Consider the following 18,530-nt stretch of genomic DNA (forward strand, 5'->3'; position numbering starts at 1 on the left):
TGTTAGATATGTTTATAAGATAATTCAGTAACTGCAATTCCCGTTTACTTTAGGGATTCTACTTACTCATTTTCTCATCTTCAAATGATACATATGTACTTAAAACAAATATAACAAAGTAATAGTTGTGTGTATTTTCCTTAAGCCAGCTACAAAAGATGCTCAAGACTCTTTTTCTCCACGTACATGTATACATGCGTGTTTATGTGCATATGGTGTATTCATGCTTATATGTGTGCATATATATATTTCATATTATTAAAAATATATATGTAGTTGAAGGTGTATAATTTGAATTGTCACATGAGCATATACATGGACACACTTATGAAAATTGAAGATATATTCACTATGGTAAGGCAATGTTATTTCATCTTAGAAAAATATAAGCTAAAGACAATTGGATTGGATTTGGATTTTGTGTTTTCCCATAATGCAATGTCTCTGGAATTTCTGTGGCTATATCTCAGTTTAATAAATAATCTAAGGACCTTTCCCCCCTATTTTTATCATTTTTCTTTTTCCACCTTTGTAAAGAAGTTAAAGGACAAAAATCTTGTGAATAGAGTCATTAGAAACAGTAGATCTAGACCCATATTTTCTTTGCTATCATTTTTAAAGTCTGTTCTTTACCAAGGGGATATATTTCATCTTAAAATACATCTAAGTTTTAACAATTACTAAATTATTCACATATATTTATACATAATTGTATCTATACATATACAATTTTGTATATCTATACACATTTTAAGTAGATTCTTCAGAAATTCTCATTTTACACAAATAAGGATGATGGAGTTTGGACTAAAAGTCACTTGACAGGCAGTTCTTTATCCCAGACATTTCTATATTATTTTGAAATCCCTAAATACCATTGAATATTTATTTTAACATTCTCTGCAATTCAGGGACATTTGTACGTCATATACATATCCAATATGTACTATCTTCATACATAATTATACTTATATTGTGCTATCCCAAAAACAAATGGAAAGTGTCTCACTTTGAGGATGTGAATACTGGAATAAATAATTAAATAATTGGATGGCAGATGATGGAAGTCACTATTGGAGTGGGAAGTTACAGATAAGTAAAGTGAAGAGACTAGAATGATCTGTGTGATCATTGATTCAAGCTGACAACTCTAAAGTAGGACTGAATGTTAAATGTCCTTTATTAGCCTTAAATCCAGGGAAAACAAAGTGATCCTTAATCGAAAATTTAAATGCCATTATATATTCTAGGAATTTTCAAGGCACATGAGATATGGCATTGAATAAGATAGTGAAAGCAATTCCCATCATGGTTCTTATAGAAAATAAGACAACTGACAAAGAAGTAAACACATAAAATTTCAGGCAGTGTTGTTTTCAAGAAAAACAAGGAATCATTGAATGGTAGGTTAGTTAAGAAATCTATTCTGAAAATAAGACTTGTTTTTCAAATACCTGAATAAAGTGAAGATCAATTTACATAAAAATTAGAAAGAACAGTCTAATCAAAGAGAAATGTAAGTATAAAGTTTTGAGACGGGGCAAACTTAGAGTGTTTAATACGCAAAGAGAAGGTCAAGTCTATGAAAGGGAACAAATGATAGTAAAGGGGATGAATTTAGAAATTTAGTCAGAGGACAGAGCATATCTGATGTAGTATACCATGGGGCATTTTTGAGGGAGGGTAGTGACATGGCTAAATTTTAGCACAAAGAATAGCATGTTGACAGTTCTTTGAAGAAATCCCTGAAGACCAGAAAGATTTTAAAGAGGAAATTAAATTAGAGAAACATCACAGTGTCTTCAGTAAGGATGGAAACAGTTTTATGTTTTAGGAAGTTTTCAGAAAACTCTCCTGAAGACTAAACCGGCCATAGTGAATAAACCAAAGAGTTCTCTAATTTTATGGAGATGACAGTCTGGTCAGACTCAACCTGATTATAAACAAGCAAATAAGTTTACCAAAAAATACTAAATGATCAGGAAAACATCAATTATAAACTATTTCTGTTCCCAAATGGAGAGAGCAAACAAGGTAATACAGATCCAAATAACAGACTGTAAGAATGAGCCACATGCTCTAGACAGTGGTGTGGTTCACAAAACCGCAACACTGATTCAGCCTGCAGACTCAAGTTTCTAAGTTTACATTTTTTTTATTTTAAAGAAGAATCAATCCCAGTATTGTTTTCAGTATTTCTCAAATTTTACTGTAAAATAATTTCACTAGCCTTCATTAAAAATATAGAATTCAGCCGGGCTCGGTGGCTCAGCCTGTAATCCCGCGCCTTTGGGAGGCTGAGGTGAGTGAATTGCCTGAGGCCACGGGTTCGAGACCTACCTGGACAGCGAGACCTCACCTCTACAATAAATCAAAAAATCAGCCAGGCGTGGTAGCGCGCGCCTGTTATTCCGGCTACTTGGAAGGCTGAGGCGGAAGGATCGCCAGAGCCCAGAAGGTCGAGGCTGTGGTGACCGGGAGCGGCCACTGCACTCCAGTCTGGGCGACCCATTGAGACTCCAACTCAAAAACAAACAAACAAAAAAATAGAATTCTTGGTCCAAATCTGAGCCAATCTGAGTCTGAAATTTCTGGAGAGCAGTCTAGTAATCTGTGTTTCTCGAGATGTTGTACTGGCCTCGACCTGCCTGGATAACAATAAGCACCTGATAAATGAGCATGTCAGAGAGAAATGGTAGCTTCCAGCTGGCAGATGTTGGTAGTCAACAAATTTTAACCTATGAAATCAAAGATAAAATATACATATTTTTAAAATTTGTGTTTAAATGAGCTAATATGTTAATCATGTGTAGGGACTTTTGTAGGAAAATGAAAGAAGTGCCATCTGATAAAGTTTTAACACATTCATGCACTGTCAGACTGAAAAGATTATAACATTTGACTTATTTACTTTTCTCTAAGCTTTAAAACTTAAAATGTGGGCATATAAATCAAATGCATGGAGATGTACTTACTTGTTTTTAAAATAAAAACAACCAATACTTGAACACATATGTTTGTCTTCACAGACAGCACTGGCTACAGGAATGACTGTTTTTTTTTTTTTTAATTCCATATGACAAAATTAAGCTTCAAGTTCACTTTGTTTTAAGAATGAGAAAGACATCCTATACTAAATATAACTGTTGATCTTTTAGTGAACACTCAAAAGCCCAACACTTTTTGCTGATTAATAAAATCAAGAAAGTTTACTCATTACTATTTATGAGCATAGAGTTGTGAAATCCACTGAATGTAGAAAACAAAGTTTCTTATCTATTTTTGTAAGTACTTTTGATCTCATTCAGCACTTAGTGCCAAATTTGGAAAGAGACGACAAATAATTATGACTGATGAAGAATGAAAAAATTAAGGAATTATGGAATATCTATTATTAAAGTCTTCTTAAACTATTTTATAATATGTCACAAGTGATATGATTACAAATAGTATTTATTTGATTCCCATCCTGACAATATATATATAGAGAGAGAATTAGGAGACAACTTCTTCAAGAAACAAGTTGTGTTATTGCTCCTATTATAAAGATTGAAAAGTGCATTCATAGATGCTAAGCAATTTAAGCAGGGTCACACAGAAATGGTTTGCTGCTAAGAGATCTGAAATCAGTTCTACCTTATTGCAAAGCTATCTGTGCCATAGCACTCCTTCCCACATTGGGACACTGTGCCTTAAACTCTGTTTCCATATTTGAAAAATAAAAATTATATATATATATATTTATTTATTTAAAAAAGCAATATATATATATATATTTACAACTGATGGCTGGGTTTTGTATATCTTGCTTGTGCCTTTGAGATGTTAGAAATGTGTACATTCTATCTATCACTATCAATAAGTCAAAAAGGCACAGATAAACACTTCTGAAACCACTAGACGTAGATTCTGAATCGAACTATTAAATAACTGGAAGGCAGATGGCAGGAGTCACTCTTGGAACAGGAGGTTACCTATGAGTAAAGTGAGAAACCTAGAATGATCTGTGTGATAATTGATAGAGTTGGCGACATTAGCATGTATTCAAGTTTAGCTTAATAGGGATATAATGGCTATAGATAGAAATATTTACAAATATGCAAGAGTTAACATACACACATTTATGACCTTGTTCTGTCAGCTGAAAGGGCTTAGAAGCAATGGTATCTCAGTGGCAAGGAACACACCTAACATCCAGATTTGGGTTTCTAATACTTTCTCCAATAGAAGAAACCATTACCCCTTGGAGAAATGACTGATGCTAGGACTGGAGCAGTAGAAAAGCAAGATGAATCCAGAGCTTCTGGTTTTCTAGTGCCAGAAAGTAAGAAATTGATGTGCAAAACATACAAACAGGCAAACCCATAATTATGAGGGACATAAGAGCACTGAAACAGTTTCCATGGACAGCAATGGCAAATTATCAAAATAAAATATTCAGTTATAAACTCAAGTATTAAAAAACACATACTGATGTAAAAAGCCACATTAATATAACTAATTAAATGCATTTTAAATAAAGAATTGACACATTTTCCATGCAGAAGAATTCCCAATAATTTAGGCAGATACTACACCCATTAAAAAGTGGGTCACAACTTCCCACTCTTTAAATGTGCACTACAAATAGTGACTTTCTTCCAAGTGTACAATATGGGAAGCTGGAAAAAAATAACTTTACAGGGGAGACGTGATTGAGTTTAACATAACAGTGAGGTTATGTTGATAGTGTGTACCTTTGACTAATACATCGGAAGTGGTGATTTACCTCTGTGGTTTCCTCAAAAACCTCACAACCATAGTTTAATCATGACAAAAACATTAAATGAATCTTAGATTGGAAGACAGTTTATGAAATCCCTGACCAGTATGCCCCCAAAGTATCAGTGTTATCAGATAAAGGAAAGTCTGGAAAATTATCTCAACCAACAGGAACTTAAAGAAACATGATGACTAAATTAGTGTAGTTTACTGGAGGGAGTCCTGGGACAGAAAAAGAACATTAGGTAAAAACTATGAAAATCTGAATAAAGAGTGAACTTTAGTTAACGATATTCTATCAATATTGGTTAATTAATTATGATAAATGTATGAATATACTACACTTCTAATAGTGGGCATTAGGGGTGAAGTATATGAAGACTCTCTTATCTTCTTTATAGTTATGAAATTATTTTAAATTTAAAAATGTATTTTAAAAGTTCAAGCATTCAAGACAACTAGTTTGTAACGGGATCATTAGCCTAAAAGGTCAGTATCTTATACATGATGTTGGTATTCAAAGGACAACTTTGAGAAGAGACAATACAGAAATAATTTGGAATATTTCTACATATCTGAAAATTACAACTCAGAAGTTATGCAAATTATATTGTACTCTTCACAACTTAATTTCTTTGGTATATTTTTTCCCTCTTTTGACACAGGGATAGTAATAGTTTTATGATTTGACATCATTCATCAAAATTTTACAAGCAGAATTGCTCCAAGTCATCATTCTCATTTGATACCAGGCTTCCTTAATAAAAGAGGGAGCAGGCAGAGAATGAGAGAAAAGTATCAGCGAGGCAGACAAATAAGATAAATGGAACATGCCCCTTGATGCTGACAAACCTGGTTACAGCTATTTTAATGTGCATGAGACCCGTATAAATGCTTTGCAGGAGTGTAGGATTGCTGCCATTCACAATTTGCACATCATCATTATGTCCCCAGGATCTGTCAGCGTCCCCACTTTCATCAGTGTACCCAGATGATACAGAGATGGTCTTGTCACAGAGGAAATTATTTCTGAACTCTCCTGAGTTCAGAAGTGGTCTTCTTCCCTCATTCTGATCAGATATTTTAAAGAATATTTTTAGCAACTGAGAAAACCGATTATGGAAAACATTGGCATTTGTTAAATATAAGTCTTTGAAAGCTAACTAACATATGTTTTAACTTTGATGGATGCAAGTAAATAACAAAATGTTCCATTTTATGCTGTTTTTGTCTGTGTTGATATGTATTTGGCATCTTCACTTTAATGTAGCTGGCTATTTTGTTAAATAACTAATTGAGTTTTAAAATATAGCACAAATCCCAAACTAATATTATCCTACTATATTCTCCTATGATGAAGCAAACTCAAGTTTGAATGACACATGATGATACTTACCATTCATTCATTCATCCATGCATTAGTTCAACAATTATTTTTTACATTTTAACATGCTTCGTAATTTTCTGGTCCTAGAAATATAGCAAAGAACTAAATCAAATCAATTGCTGCTTTCACTGAACATATATGTTAAATATAATTTATGAATAGAAAGGTGACAATATTATCAATTCATTAGATGAAAATTGACAGCTAGCTTTTAAAAAATCATTCTGAAAAAATGTTTTTACTGTAGTTAAGTGAGTGAAGAACCTTGAAGATTTAGTCTTTATCTGGGTTTAAAAAAAACAATATATAATGCAATAAATATATAGTGATAATGGAAAAGTGATTGTAATTCGTGATTCAAGATAATTCATAAAGATATTCAGTACTGAATAAAATATATTCTAAAAATTCACTTCCTTAATCCTCTATTGCTGTTTCTACTTCAGTAAATTTGCTATTTTGCTATAATACTACAATGAACTAAGCTGTTTTACCCGGTCATCTGGACTTTTTTTTTTTTTTTTTTTTGAGTTGGAGTCTCACTCTGTCACCCCAACTGGACTGCAGTGGTCGCTCCCGACCACCGCCGCCTCGACCTGCTGGGCTCCGGCGATCCTTCCGCCTCAGCCTTCCGAGTAGCCGGAATTACAGGCATGCACTACCACGCCCGGCTAATTTTTTTATTTATTGTAGAGATGAGGTCTCGCTGCCCAGGCGGGTCTCGAACCCGCGGGCTCAGGCAATCCACTCACCTCAGCCTCCCAAAGGCGTGGGATTACAGGCTGAGCCACCGAGCCCGGCTTTTCTGGACATTTTGTAAAATCAGAATGTCTCTATAAGTATCTGCAGACTGACAATAGAACTTTGATTCCAATATCCAGATTTTTTTGTGAACTCAAAATATCCAGATATATCTGAATTAGCATATATAAATCTACATTATATATAAATTGTATTTTCATTAGAATAGTAGTTGTTTAATAGATACTATAGCAAATACCAGTGAACTACATAAGTGGTTATAACTTCCTTTTTTTTTTTTTTGAGTTGGAGTCTCACTCTCTCAGCCACACTGTAGTGCAGTGGCCGCTCCCGGTCACCACAGCCTCGACCTGCTGGGCTCTGGTGATCCTTCCGCCTCAGCCTTCCAAGTAGCTGGAATTACAGGCGCGCACTACCATGCCTGGCTAATTTTTTTGATTTATTGTAGAGATGAGGTCTCATCAGGTTGCCCAGGCGGGTCTCGAACCCAAGGGCTCAGGAAATCCACCCACCTCAGCCTCCCAAGGCGCGGGATTACAGGCTGAACCACCGAGTCCGGCTGGTTATAACTTCTAATGAAATATTTGAGGAGAATGGGAATGAAGGAATATGTTCCTCTATTTATTATTTCAATATATACCATATATTGAGTGACATATTTTAAAGGAATGTCCCACTATACTTAATATGTGATTATACTAGTGTGATTTCAGATATAATAAATTATTAAAAAGTCTTAATGTTTTAGAAATACAGTGATATAGATACTCATGAAATATTAAGATAATGGGGTATGTCATACAGAGTCCATAAATTTTAGAAACATAGAAGATACATAAGATTATCAGGAACATCTTTAGTCTGTAAAATATAAACTAATTTACATATATTTTTAAACCATGTGGAAAAAATATGGGCTACAGTTTTATTTGAGAAAATTTTGATGATATTTAGCTGATTTATATTTGTAAAAACTTCACAAACCTTTAAGAACTTATATAGAGAAAGTCAAGTTTTTACCAAGTTAAAAGAAAATTTAATTGGGATTCTTATAATCTTATATTCTAAAAATGTCTGTATACATATTACAAAGAAAAAATTGTAATTTTACTGTTTTATTAATCACACTACTCTTTATTTATACTATTTTGCAGCCCCATCTCCAGTTACGAATGTGAAAAAGGGAAAGATTGCAAAAAACAGCATCTCTTTGTCTTGGCAAGAGCCAGATCGCCCCAATGGAATCATCCTTGAGTATGAAATCAAATATTTTGAAAAGGTAGGACTAACAGTATAAAAATGTCCTTTCTTTCTTTTCTTGTTGCATTTTAGCAGCTGCAATTATCCACTTTGCAAAAGAGTCTGTTGCAATTTTACATTGAATCAATGACAATTGATTCTGAAGTTAGATTAGGGAGGCTGGAAGTGTGCAGGGAGTTCTCTATTCATGTTCTGCTCCTGCCAAATAGTTTATGCAGCCTGGATGCAGCCATATTGTCTAATATGAGCTTAACTTAGTTTCACAGCATTAAAAGATGAAGTCATAGGACATTTGAAAGTATTACAAACACTTAAGCTGTTTACTTTCAGGCGTGACTGTTGTATGCAAGGAAAATCAGGTGTGCTTATAGCCAGTAACTGGGAATCACCTATTCTGATAAAGAGCTATGGAAAGATGAGACACATAAAACATAATACTTTTAAACATTCCTAGCAAACATTTAGCCCTGTAGCATAAACTTTATGTTTGAATTTGAGGGTACAAAGTCAGAAATGTGTGCCTCGCAATTCTTAGATGTTTGTTTGATTTCCTCTTGGTCTTTGAGTTGCTTCCTGGGCAACTTTTTGCATATTTTGCCATAAGAGTTGAGTCTAAAGGTAATTATCGTCCCATTTCTGAGTTCACAGCCAAGTGAGCTACTGATGAAAGAATCCCACAGATGCAGTCTAAAGATGAGCTTGTCATTTCTGAAGCTGGCCTGGAATATGTGGCTTAGATACATAGCTAGCATGAGTCTTGCTACCACTCATGCTCCATTTGACTGTGATTTCTTTTAATGCCTGGATCTAAATGGCATACATACCTTAGGACAACCTGAGTTCTAACAGAGGAGGTAAAGAGATATGGGTACATAAACCAACCTTAAGATATGGATTAGAGCCCCTGATCCAGAAATAAAGATAGAAAAGAACATGTTCGCCATGCAGGCAAACAAATTCCAAAAGTAGAGATAAGGACTTATCTCTACTCAATCAATTCCTGATTTGCAGAAATATCACTTTTCTATTCAGGAAGAGTAAAGAGGATGGTAGGAAGTTCAAAACTTACTTTACAATACCTAAAAATTGCTCATGCTAGGACACTGAGAAAGAGAAGGGGGATGAGGGGAGAGAAATGTTTTTTCTTTCCATCATTATGAAAAATACTGATATCCTATTAATGAAAATGATAAAAAAATTCAAAATTACATATGCATAGATAAAAGAGTTCAGGTAAATATATTGAATGCTAATTTGTTATAGAATTATAGAGATTTTAAAAATAAATCAAGTCGTTTTGTTCATTGATTCAACAATTTCTTCTGTAAAGACATGGCAAAGCATAAAACAGTAGTAGGGGGATGGGGTGAGGGCTATCCACATACTCTTTCTAAGTTTTGGATGTCTCTATGATATTCATGTGTTGATTTTATTAACAGATGAGTAAAGAGTCGATTTTTACCTTTGAAGTCATCAACTCGCTGATAGTACTACATATAACTATCAGATCATTAAGGAGCATAAATTATGATACTTACCTTTCACTACAAAGTAATCAAGTATATTATTCACAAGAATGCTCTAAGAGAATACCTCTTCAGTAAAGTTATGTTGGGATATGTTTTAGTGTTTATTATTAACAAGTATGTAGTTAATTAAGTGGAATGTAGTGACATTAATATTAATGTACTGACATTGGTATTTCTTTATTACTTACTGATTCTTGTTTCTCTGGGATTGGTAACTAAAAATAGCAATGCAAGTTTCAGAGGTCTACAAATTAAACACATGCTATGTGCTTGAAATAATTTGTAAAATTAAGGTTTATGTTTCTTATTTAAGTCTTTGCAACCTTTATGACCCTATACGAATGCAAACTGTTTAGTTATATAAATATATAAACACGTGCCGAATTCTACTGTAAATATTCTCAGTTTTCAAATTCTTATTGTAATTAAGGTTGATTTTGGAAGTCAAAATGCATAGAGGAATTGTAAAACAACCAAACACCAACAACTGTATATTTGGATATGCATATATCTACATGTATCTTAGATGAACTACAGCTCAATAGTAGCAATACTAAAAGTTTGACAAGTAATTATTTGCCTACATTGATTGTTTGTTTTCACCTGAATCAACTAACTGGCTCGATGACTAGCATTTTTTGGATTGTCCTTAAGGAAATCGTCAGATTTCTCCCCTTATGGATAAACTTCAATTGTTTTTACTACTACTTCACAGCATATGCATATATCTTATTATGTGTGCAATATTCAATATTAGCAAGAATTTATGTTTTTCAAGTTGTGATTATGCTAGAACAGAATTACTCAACAAGTGATGTGGAGTTTTTTCTATTAATATTTTTTGCTAGTGAATTTTATCCATGTTGCAGAATTTTCTGTATGGTTCAATTTTTTTGAATCATATTTATTTCAGTGTGACTTGTTCTTCTATTTAATTACTTATACTTAATGCTGTAATAATCTACTCTATTGTCTACATAGCTCAAGTTAAGAAAAAATATTTTTTAAAAGTTTCTGTACATATGCTCAATAAATGAATAACTAGTTGCCTACTTACATGCACTTCAAAACAGCCAAATCTTTATATAATTTACTATTTTGCTGGAAGTTGTTAACTTCTTGTGGTCAATGTTTTCCTTTCTACAACAAAGATATTAATTTTCAGACCTTTCTGTTGAGCCAGATTTTGGAGCATACTGATAATAATACACATAAAGGTGTTTTAAAGACTTTCAGAAGAAAAAAAAAAAAAAAAGAAGATCCTAAGCTGTCAGCTCATGTATTGAGGTGGGGGTCTTGATAGGTTTCCAGAGCTCATTTCAAAGCTTCAAAATAATGCCACCCTTTTATTGGATGGCTTTTGGCCAGACACAGGTGGCAGAGCTTTCCAGGGCACATGCATTTGCCAGCTGGCATTTCTGCCTGTGATTGCCCTGCTCTAATAGAGGTCATTGGGCTTTTCTGCTCCCGCATGATGATGGGCCTATTGCCATCTCTTAATTAAAGGAAGAGGCAAAGGGAAGCTGCCCCTTGGCAGAGTGTTTGCCAGCTGGCTCCTTCTGCTGTGGCCCTCCCCTCAATGCGTGTGAACAGTGTTTGCTAAGCAGCTGGGGAATGTAGCTCATTTGCTCAGCTGGGTCACGAAGGCTGCAAAAGCCTCTACCCTGACCAGGGACTTGGCAGCCAGGTGGCTGTGGGTGTTGAAGATGTTTATGTAGGGTTTGTGATATGTAGAAAATTACAATATGCGATGAATTTAGAGGAACGGAACACAAGTAAATTTTGGAAAATATGTAGATCCTTCACTATGTGTGTTAGTTGGTTTTGACCCTTTGGATATATGTGTTCCTAAATTCTCCCCAATAATGCGATATTAAGCTAACTCAGGGAGACAATGTACAATTAAATGCTAGGTAAGGAACAATGGAGACTTATATATTGTTAATTGATCAGACAAAATGTTGGTAATGTTGTGCAATTGCTATTAGATCGAACATTATTTCAAGGAGCAGTGTTATGGTTTCCTTGTAATATATATATTTTTCCTGTTTGGCAAAAGAAACAATTATATTTTTACAAAATTTTATTTGTTGTAACTTCAATAGTTAGGATTTACAACTGTGTAAGCTTGAAAAATTCTTTTACTTTTTACTCTTCAGTGGTAGAATTTACCATCATGCTATAATGTTAAGAGCAATCAAATATACCTAGAGCCTATTCTGTAGAGATTGTGTTGGGTTCTACATGTATTATCTCTTATCTCTATCTCCTCCCAATAATCTTTGTAAATAATTTAATCTCCATTTAAAAAATTTAAAAACTGAGATTCAAAGTTGTTTGCCCACATTTGCTCACTTATTTAGTTAATGACATGGCTGGAATTTCTAGTTCTATTATTTCTGTGTGCTTTAAAAAATTCTTATTTTTCATTACATATTTTTATGTAAAAATTACAATAATACCAAGTATATCAGACTCTCATACTTTTATTTTGACTAGCTTTTTTAACCAAGTTTAATTCCCTTAAAGCAAATAAAAATAATATTAGCAGACATGTAATTATTTTTAACTGAAAGTTACTGCTATAATCATAGCAAAGCTGTAAACTACAATATTACTGAAAAATAATGTTACTTATTCTCCATAACACTGAGAAATGATAAACAACATTATCAAGTTTATTTAGCCATAAACAAGCATTCTCAGAAAAATCAGTAACTCTCATAGTTTGTAGAAGCTATTTATACTTTTTAAAAGATGCACATCAAGAAATTATCTGCTGTTTACTGCTATACTCCTAGCATAGAAAAATAGTAATAGAGTAGACAGTAGAAGATCAATAAACATGAATGAAGAAATTGACTGGTTAATAGGTACAGTTTTATAGGATTTAATTACCTACTTTGAATCCTTTGTAAATCTCTAATAAAATGTCCTAAACACTGTAAAGATTATGTACTGAGATTAATGTGTACATTTAAAATACTAGAAAGTTGCCATTTGCCAGAATGAATGAGAAAATCTGATAAGTAGATTAGAAGTTAGGCCTTGCCTTTGTAGAGATAAATGCAACCCTACTTAACAATAAGATAACTTTATGTGTTTAAGCATAAATTAGATTAGAATTGCAAATTGTTGTAAAGGAAGAATGTGTTTAGGTTGTATATTTAGATAGTGTTGCTGGTAGTTTAGAAAGGAGTGAGAGGTAAACTTTGTCATGGCAAAATACAGTCTAGAATATTTTTTAAAAATTATGAAAACAAAAACATGCATTTGTAGTTTATTAGCTGTTTTTACATGCATGATCTGTTTCCTTTTTGTATCATATCTGTGACGAAACCAGATAACAGTTTCTACTCCAGTTTTGCTGACAAGAAATTTGAGCATAAAAGTAAAAATAAACCTGCTGTATTTTAGCATATGATTTTAGTGTCCACATTAAAGTCAGGGTGGTAACTTCAAAGAGATAATGAAGAATTATAAAAAGTTAGTCTAGACTTTTGTCATCAGTTAAAATAGGAATCATTCTTTTTTGTTTCAGCTTCCAAAACTATCTTTGCAATGATTTTTTTCCTATTCCATTTCTATAAATTACCTACCTAGCTCCCCCCAAATAGAAAATATCTTAAAAGAAAAAAAGTTTTGCTTACTTTTTTTTTCTTTAATGCTCTCTGTTTAGATTTAGTGAATTAAAATTACAGTTCTCCAGTGAAGTACCAATTTCTTCTCTTAAGACCTAAATTCAATTCAGTAAAGATTCAAAGCATGTCTCACCTCACTGTATGTGAGATACTGTAACTTTTTCTATGACTAGACAGTATGTTAGATATATGACAGTAAAATATATCTAAGGAAAACAAGCACACAAATAACAATACTAAAATAGAGTTTATATAATAATCTCCTACAAAAATGTATTTTAAAAGTTTTACAAATTCACTATTGCAACAGGCAAAAATTGTGAGTGGGTGGATAGCATGTCACCCATTACGCTGAGCTCTACAAAACACTTTAAAATCTATATAAATGATACGCCACCTAGGGTATCTAGAATTTTCTTCTAAAATACATTTGTACTAATATAGAGCCATGGCTTTCTGGTGCATTTTCTGATCTGTGATTCTAAGTTTTGCTGTCTGAGTAATTTATATTACTTTTCTTATTGTATGTACATGTGCAATTCAAGGACCAAGAGACCAGCTACACAATTATCAAATCTAAAGAGACAACTATTACTGCAGAGGGCTTGAAACCAGCTTCAGTATATATCTTCCAAATTCGAGCACGTACAGCAGCAGGCTATGGTGTCTTCAGTCGAAGATTTGAGTTTGAAACCACCCCAGTGTGTAAGTCATTTTAATTACTGTCAACTCTTGTCTCTGTAATGGTTACCAGAAAAGAGTCAGTGGATCAATATCCTCCCTGGGCACTCTGTCAGTCTCATTCTCCCTCTCTCTCTCTCAGGCATGACCCCTTCAGGTAGGAAGCATCTGTCGTGCTATTATGGTAGGTCGGTGGGCTAACACATTGGTCCCCGCTCCTCGTTGCATTTAGTCTACTGGGAAATGGTATATCAGGAGATCTTTAAGAAATGTTTAAACTTGCTTTTAAAGATTTTCTTTTCACTGCTGCCATATTTTATTGAATTATTGCCATATCACCATTTCCTTTTTTTTTTTTTTTTACTTGTTTTATTGAACTGTGGTAGTAGCCTTAGTCTTTTTATGAAAATTCCACAGGGAGCTTTCTTTAGCATTGAGTTTGGCAAGACAGTGGTGTTCTCAGAAACCGATCTGATTTCTTTAAAAAATAAATAAATAAATTAGATCTCTGGCACTCTCTTTGAGTGGAGAATCCAGAAATATCTCTGGAACATCCTTTTGTATCATTTTTCCCTATAAAATAGCATAAAATATTTTCCTCTAACTTCAACAAAATATTTATATTATTTATTCATCCTGAAGCAAAACCATTAGAAGCAGAATTTTAAAAAAAGACAATAACTTGTCTTACTTGTAGATAAAAGCACTATTGGTATTTAAGTTTTGTTATGAAAATAATGCAGTTTTATGAAATGTCAAAAGTGAGTGTGTAATATTTGCCTTTTTAAAGCTAACATATAAGACTTAGTGATTTTAAAATGAAGAAAACAAAACACATATTTTCTTTTTTTGAAAATCAACAAACCTGAGAGCTTAGCTACTGAATTGACTTTGAAAGGATTAGAAAATTATTAAACTAAAATTTGAGTATTATATATAATGCGTTTTTTTTTAGAAAATCAAAATATACTTCTGTTTAAAACATGTTTAACTGCATTATTTCAAAAATAATTTTATTCACTTAAAAATATTCTTCTAAGTGTTACTTCACTGGATTTTGTATAGAAAAGAATGCCATTAGAAATTATATTTTTCTATGCAAAGGAAAATTTTACAACTGTTTTAATTGAAGCTGTCAAAATTTCTTTAATAGATTTCATATAAACATATGATTAATCAGAAAAACCTCATAATATTGACATTAGATTATTTAATCTTGCACCTAAACCTAACATAGATTTATCTCAAAAGACGTTTTATATCAGTTGGTCATTCTAACAGAACTTGACTCTATTGAGATGGCATCATTAATGTATATTGGTATGTGTGTGATCTACCAAGTCTGAGAACAAAGCTATATATAAAAATCTCAAGATATGCTTTGATGACTATACAAATGGAAAATCCCATTTTAAGAATAGTAAAATTTTACTCAGTTTTACGATGTTGGCATGTTCAACTAGTGTTTCTTTAGACTTTTCAATATTCTATTCCTTATTTTTTTAATGCTAAATAGTAGCTTCCAGACATACCAAATGATATGATAATCAATCATATCACTGAGTAAACTAACATGAGATCATTTCCTTGTATACATTTCCAAACTTTTACCTGAAACTAGCTACTTTTTAAAGTTTTCCTACATAATTTCTAGAGGAAGAGAAATATTACACATTTTTTGCTACAAAAGTAAATTTTAGTATCTTTTTAATAGCTAACAAAAATGTTTCAACACCATAATGCCTCCTAACTATTAGTAAGAAATCTTGTTTTTATTTGAGCATGTGTACATATGTTGCAAGCTTTTAAAGAACGTCTTTATTCTTTGCAGAAAGTGTTTATTTCATATCAATTTCCCTTGATTTTTATGGAGAATCCTTTCTGAATCGATTTCAACAAGTATATATTGAATACCTAGTACATGTTAGGCTTTTTTAGACTCTGGTGAAATGAACATAATTAACCCATAAAAACCACTCTCTGGAGAGTAAGAACACTGTCTATTTCTTTTTGATATATGGAATATTTGCTTCAAAAATGTATTTCTTTTTTTACTTCCTATACATCAAAAGACTTTTTACTCCAGGAATTATATGTGACCCAGGTTTTAAGGAAGGCACAGTCTCCTCTTTTTTAAGTCCTGTAGTCTAATGACCTCTCAAAGAAGATGCACAATCAGGAAGGATCGCTAGAGACCAGCAAGTTGAGACTGCGGTGGCTGGGAGCATGCCACCGCTCGATGGAGTGAGACTCCAACTCAAAAAAACAAAACAAAACAAAACAAAAAACTGTAAAATGGGCTGGGCTTACTGGCTCAGCTTGTAAGCCCAGCACTTGGGGAGGCCAAAGCAAGTGGTTTCCCTGAGCTTGCGGATTCAAAAACAGCCTGGGCAACTTGGTGAGATCGCGTCTCCACAATAAATAAAAAAATTAGCTGGGAGTGGTAGAAGCCTACGGTTCTGGATACTCAGAAGACTGAGGCAAAAAAAAAAAAAAAAAAGAAGAAGATACACAATGATAATTAAAATAGTTCTTTCAGAACTTCTGCATTGTCAAATGAAATGCCTTTTATTTGACAATAATTTGTCTAGTCTTTTGTGAAATTGCATTAATTATTTTACTAGGAAATTATTTACTTTATGTTATAAATTAATTATACATATACATTTATTATTTTCTGAAAACAAGCTCTCAAAATACTTGAGTGCAGGAATTATAGTATCTTAAATGTATTTGTATGTTTCCTCTCAAAGTTGTCAGTGATTTTTATTTGAGAAAAGTAATTAAGAATTCTAGTGTTCATGATTCACTATCACTAAGGAAAGGCTGTTTTATCTCTCAGGTATATTAGAACAGAAAGCTATTTTAAAATTCTCTTGAGCAATATTTTTTAAAAGAATTTTGTGATTGCCAGCTTCTTTCAAAATAATGGTACATAATAATGACACATCGACACATATTATTGATCTGCTTGATTTATAAAAGTTATCATTTATTAATTTATATTATACTTCATTTATTTACGAGGTAAAATTGTCATAAAGGATTTTTCTTTTTCACCTACATTATCTTATATGTAAAAAATATAGTCCTAAAGCTAAATGCAAATAAAAGTAAAAACAAAATACAAAAATACTTATTTTAGATATATTAAAATAAATATTATGGCATATTAATGTGAGGATTTGGGTGCAAAACTTCCATCCATTTTTAATCAGCCAAGCTTTAGTTTATGTTTTATAAATGATTTTATCCTCTTTATTTTGTTTTTATGCATAAAAATAATATATTTAAAACTGACTTCTTATTTTACCTGTATTCTCAATAGCAGTCACAAAAAACACATCAGCTACAACAAAAAAAAAAAAAAGAAAAAAAAATTTTACCAATGAAACCACACAGTCCAACTAGTTAACTCTTTTCTTGGTTTCTTTTAACATAATTTATCTTGAAACTTTGAGACTGTTGCTGAATCATGCCTGACCCTTACTTGCCCAAGGTTTACCAGTAACATCTGTGTTTCTTTTATTTTTTTAATGCATCACTTCTTTCATTTATTTCTTACCTCTTTGTCTAAACTTTGTGCAAACTAACTGCTGGAATAATGATATTAGGCTATTAATTGAAAATTTTATTGAGTTAATTGTAAGTTTACAAGCAATTGTAAATAATAATACAGAGAACTCAAACGTTTTTCTTAGTCTCCCCTAACTGTAAAATGTTATAAAATTGTTGTATAATATTTTTATCAGAATATTGTTATTGATACAATATACATATACACGCACATATATACATAGATATGTGTTGTGTGTGTGATTATGTATGTATGTGTTTATTAGGTTCTGTACAATTTAGTCACTTGTACAGGTTTGTGTATTTACTGCAACAGTCAAGATACCAATCAGTGCCAATATCATAAAAATCTTCTGTGTTGCTCTTTTATAACCATACCTACTGCCTTCAGTAGCAACTCTCATACCATCACTAATCCCTGGACACTACTCATCCATCCTCCACGTCTAATGTTTGACATTTCAAAAATGCTTTATAAATGGAGTCCTGCAGTATGTGACTTTTTTATTCGGGTTTGGCTTTTTTCACTTCACATAGTTCCCTAAAGATACATCCATATTGTTGTGCGTATCAAGTTTGTTTGTTTTTATCACTGAGTAGTATTTCATGGTATGTGAGTAACAATTTGTTCAACCATTTGTCTGGTGAAGGACATCTGGACTGAATCCATTTTTCCTATTATAAATAAAGATGCTATGAACATTTGAGTACTTTTTTTTTTTTTTTTTTTTTTGAGTTGGAGTCTCACTCTGTCGCCCAGACTGGAGTGCAGTGGCCGCTCCCGGCCACCGCAGCCTTGACCTGCTGGGCTCCGGCGATCCTTCCGCCTCAGTCTTCCGAGTAGCCGGAATTACAGGCGCGTGCTACCACGCCCGGCTAATTTTTTGATTTATTGTAGAGATGAGGTCTCGCCTGCTCAGGCAGGTCTCGAAC

General features: G+C 32.9%; 1 protein-coding gene across 5 annotated transcripts in view; it reads left to right on the plus strand.

Annotated features, from left to right (window-relative positions):
* EPHA5 (EPH receptor A5) overlaps nt 1-18,530 on the plus strand; it is a 363,799-nt gene that overhangs the window by 258,758 nt on the left and 86,511 nt on the right. For all 5 annotated transcript variants that reach the window (XM_008060513.2, XM_008060517.2, XM_008060515.2 and 2 more), the window contains 2 exons: nt 8,065-8,189; nt 13,886-14,045. In XM_008060513.2, the coding sequence (XP_008058704.1) occupies nt 8,065-8,189; nt 13,886-14,045 (285 nt within the window). The remainder of the gene's footprint in view (nt 1-8,064; nt 8,190-13,885; nt 14,046-18,530) is intronic.

This window comes from Carlito syrichta, unplaced genomic scaffold, assembly GCF_000164805.1.
Source record: "Carlito syrichta isolate Samal-C Ts95f unplaced genomic scaffold, Tarsius_syrichta-2.0.1 Scaffold304638, whole genome shotgun sequence".
NCBI lineage: Eukaryota > Metazoa > Chordata > Mammalia > Primates > Tarsiidae > Carlito > Carlito syrichta.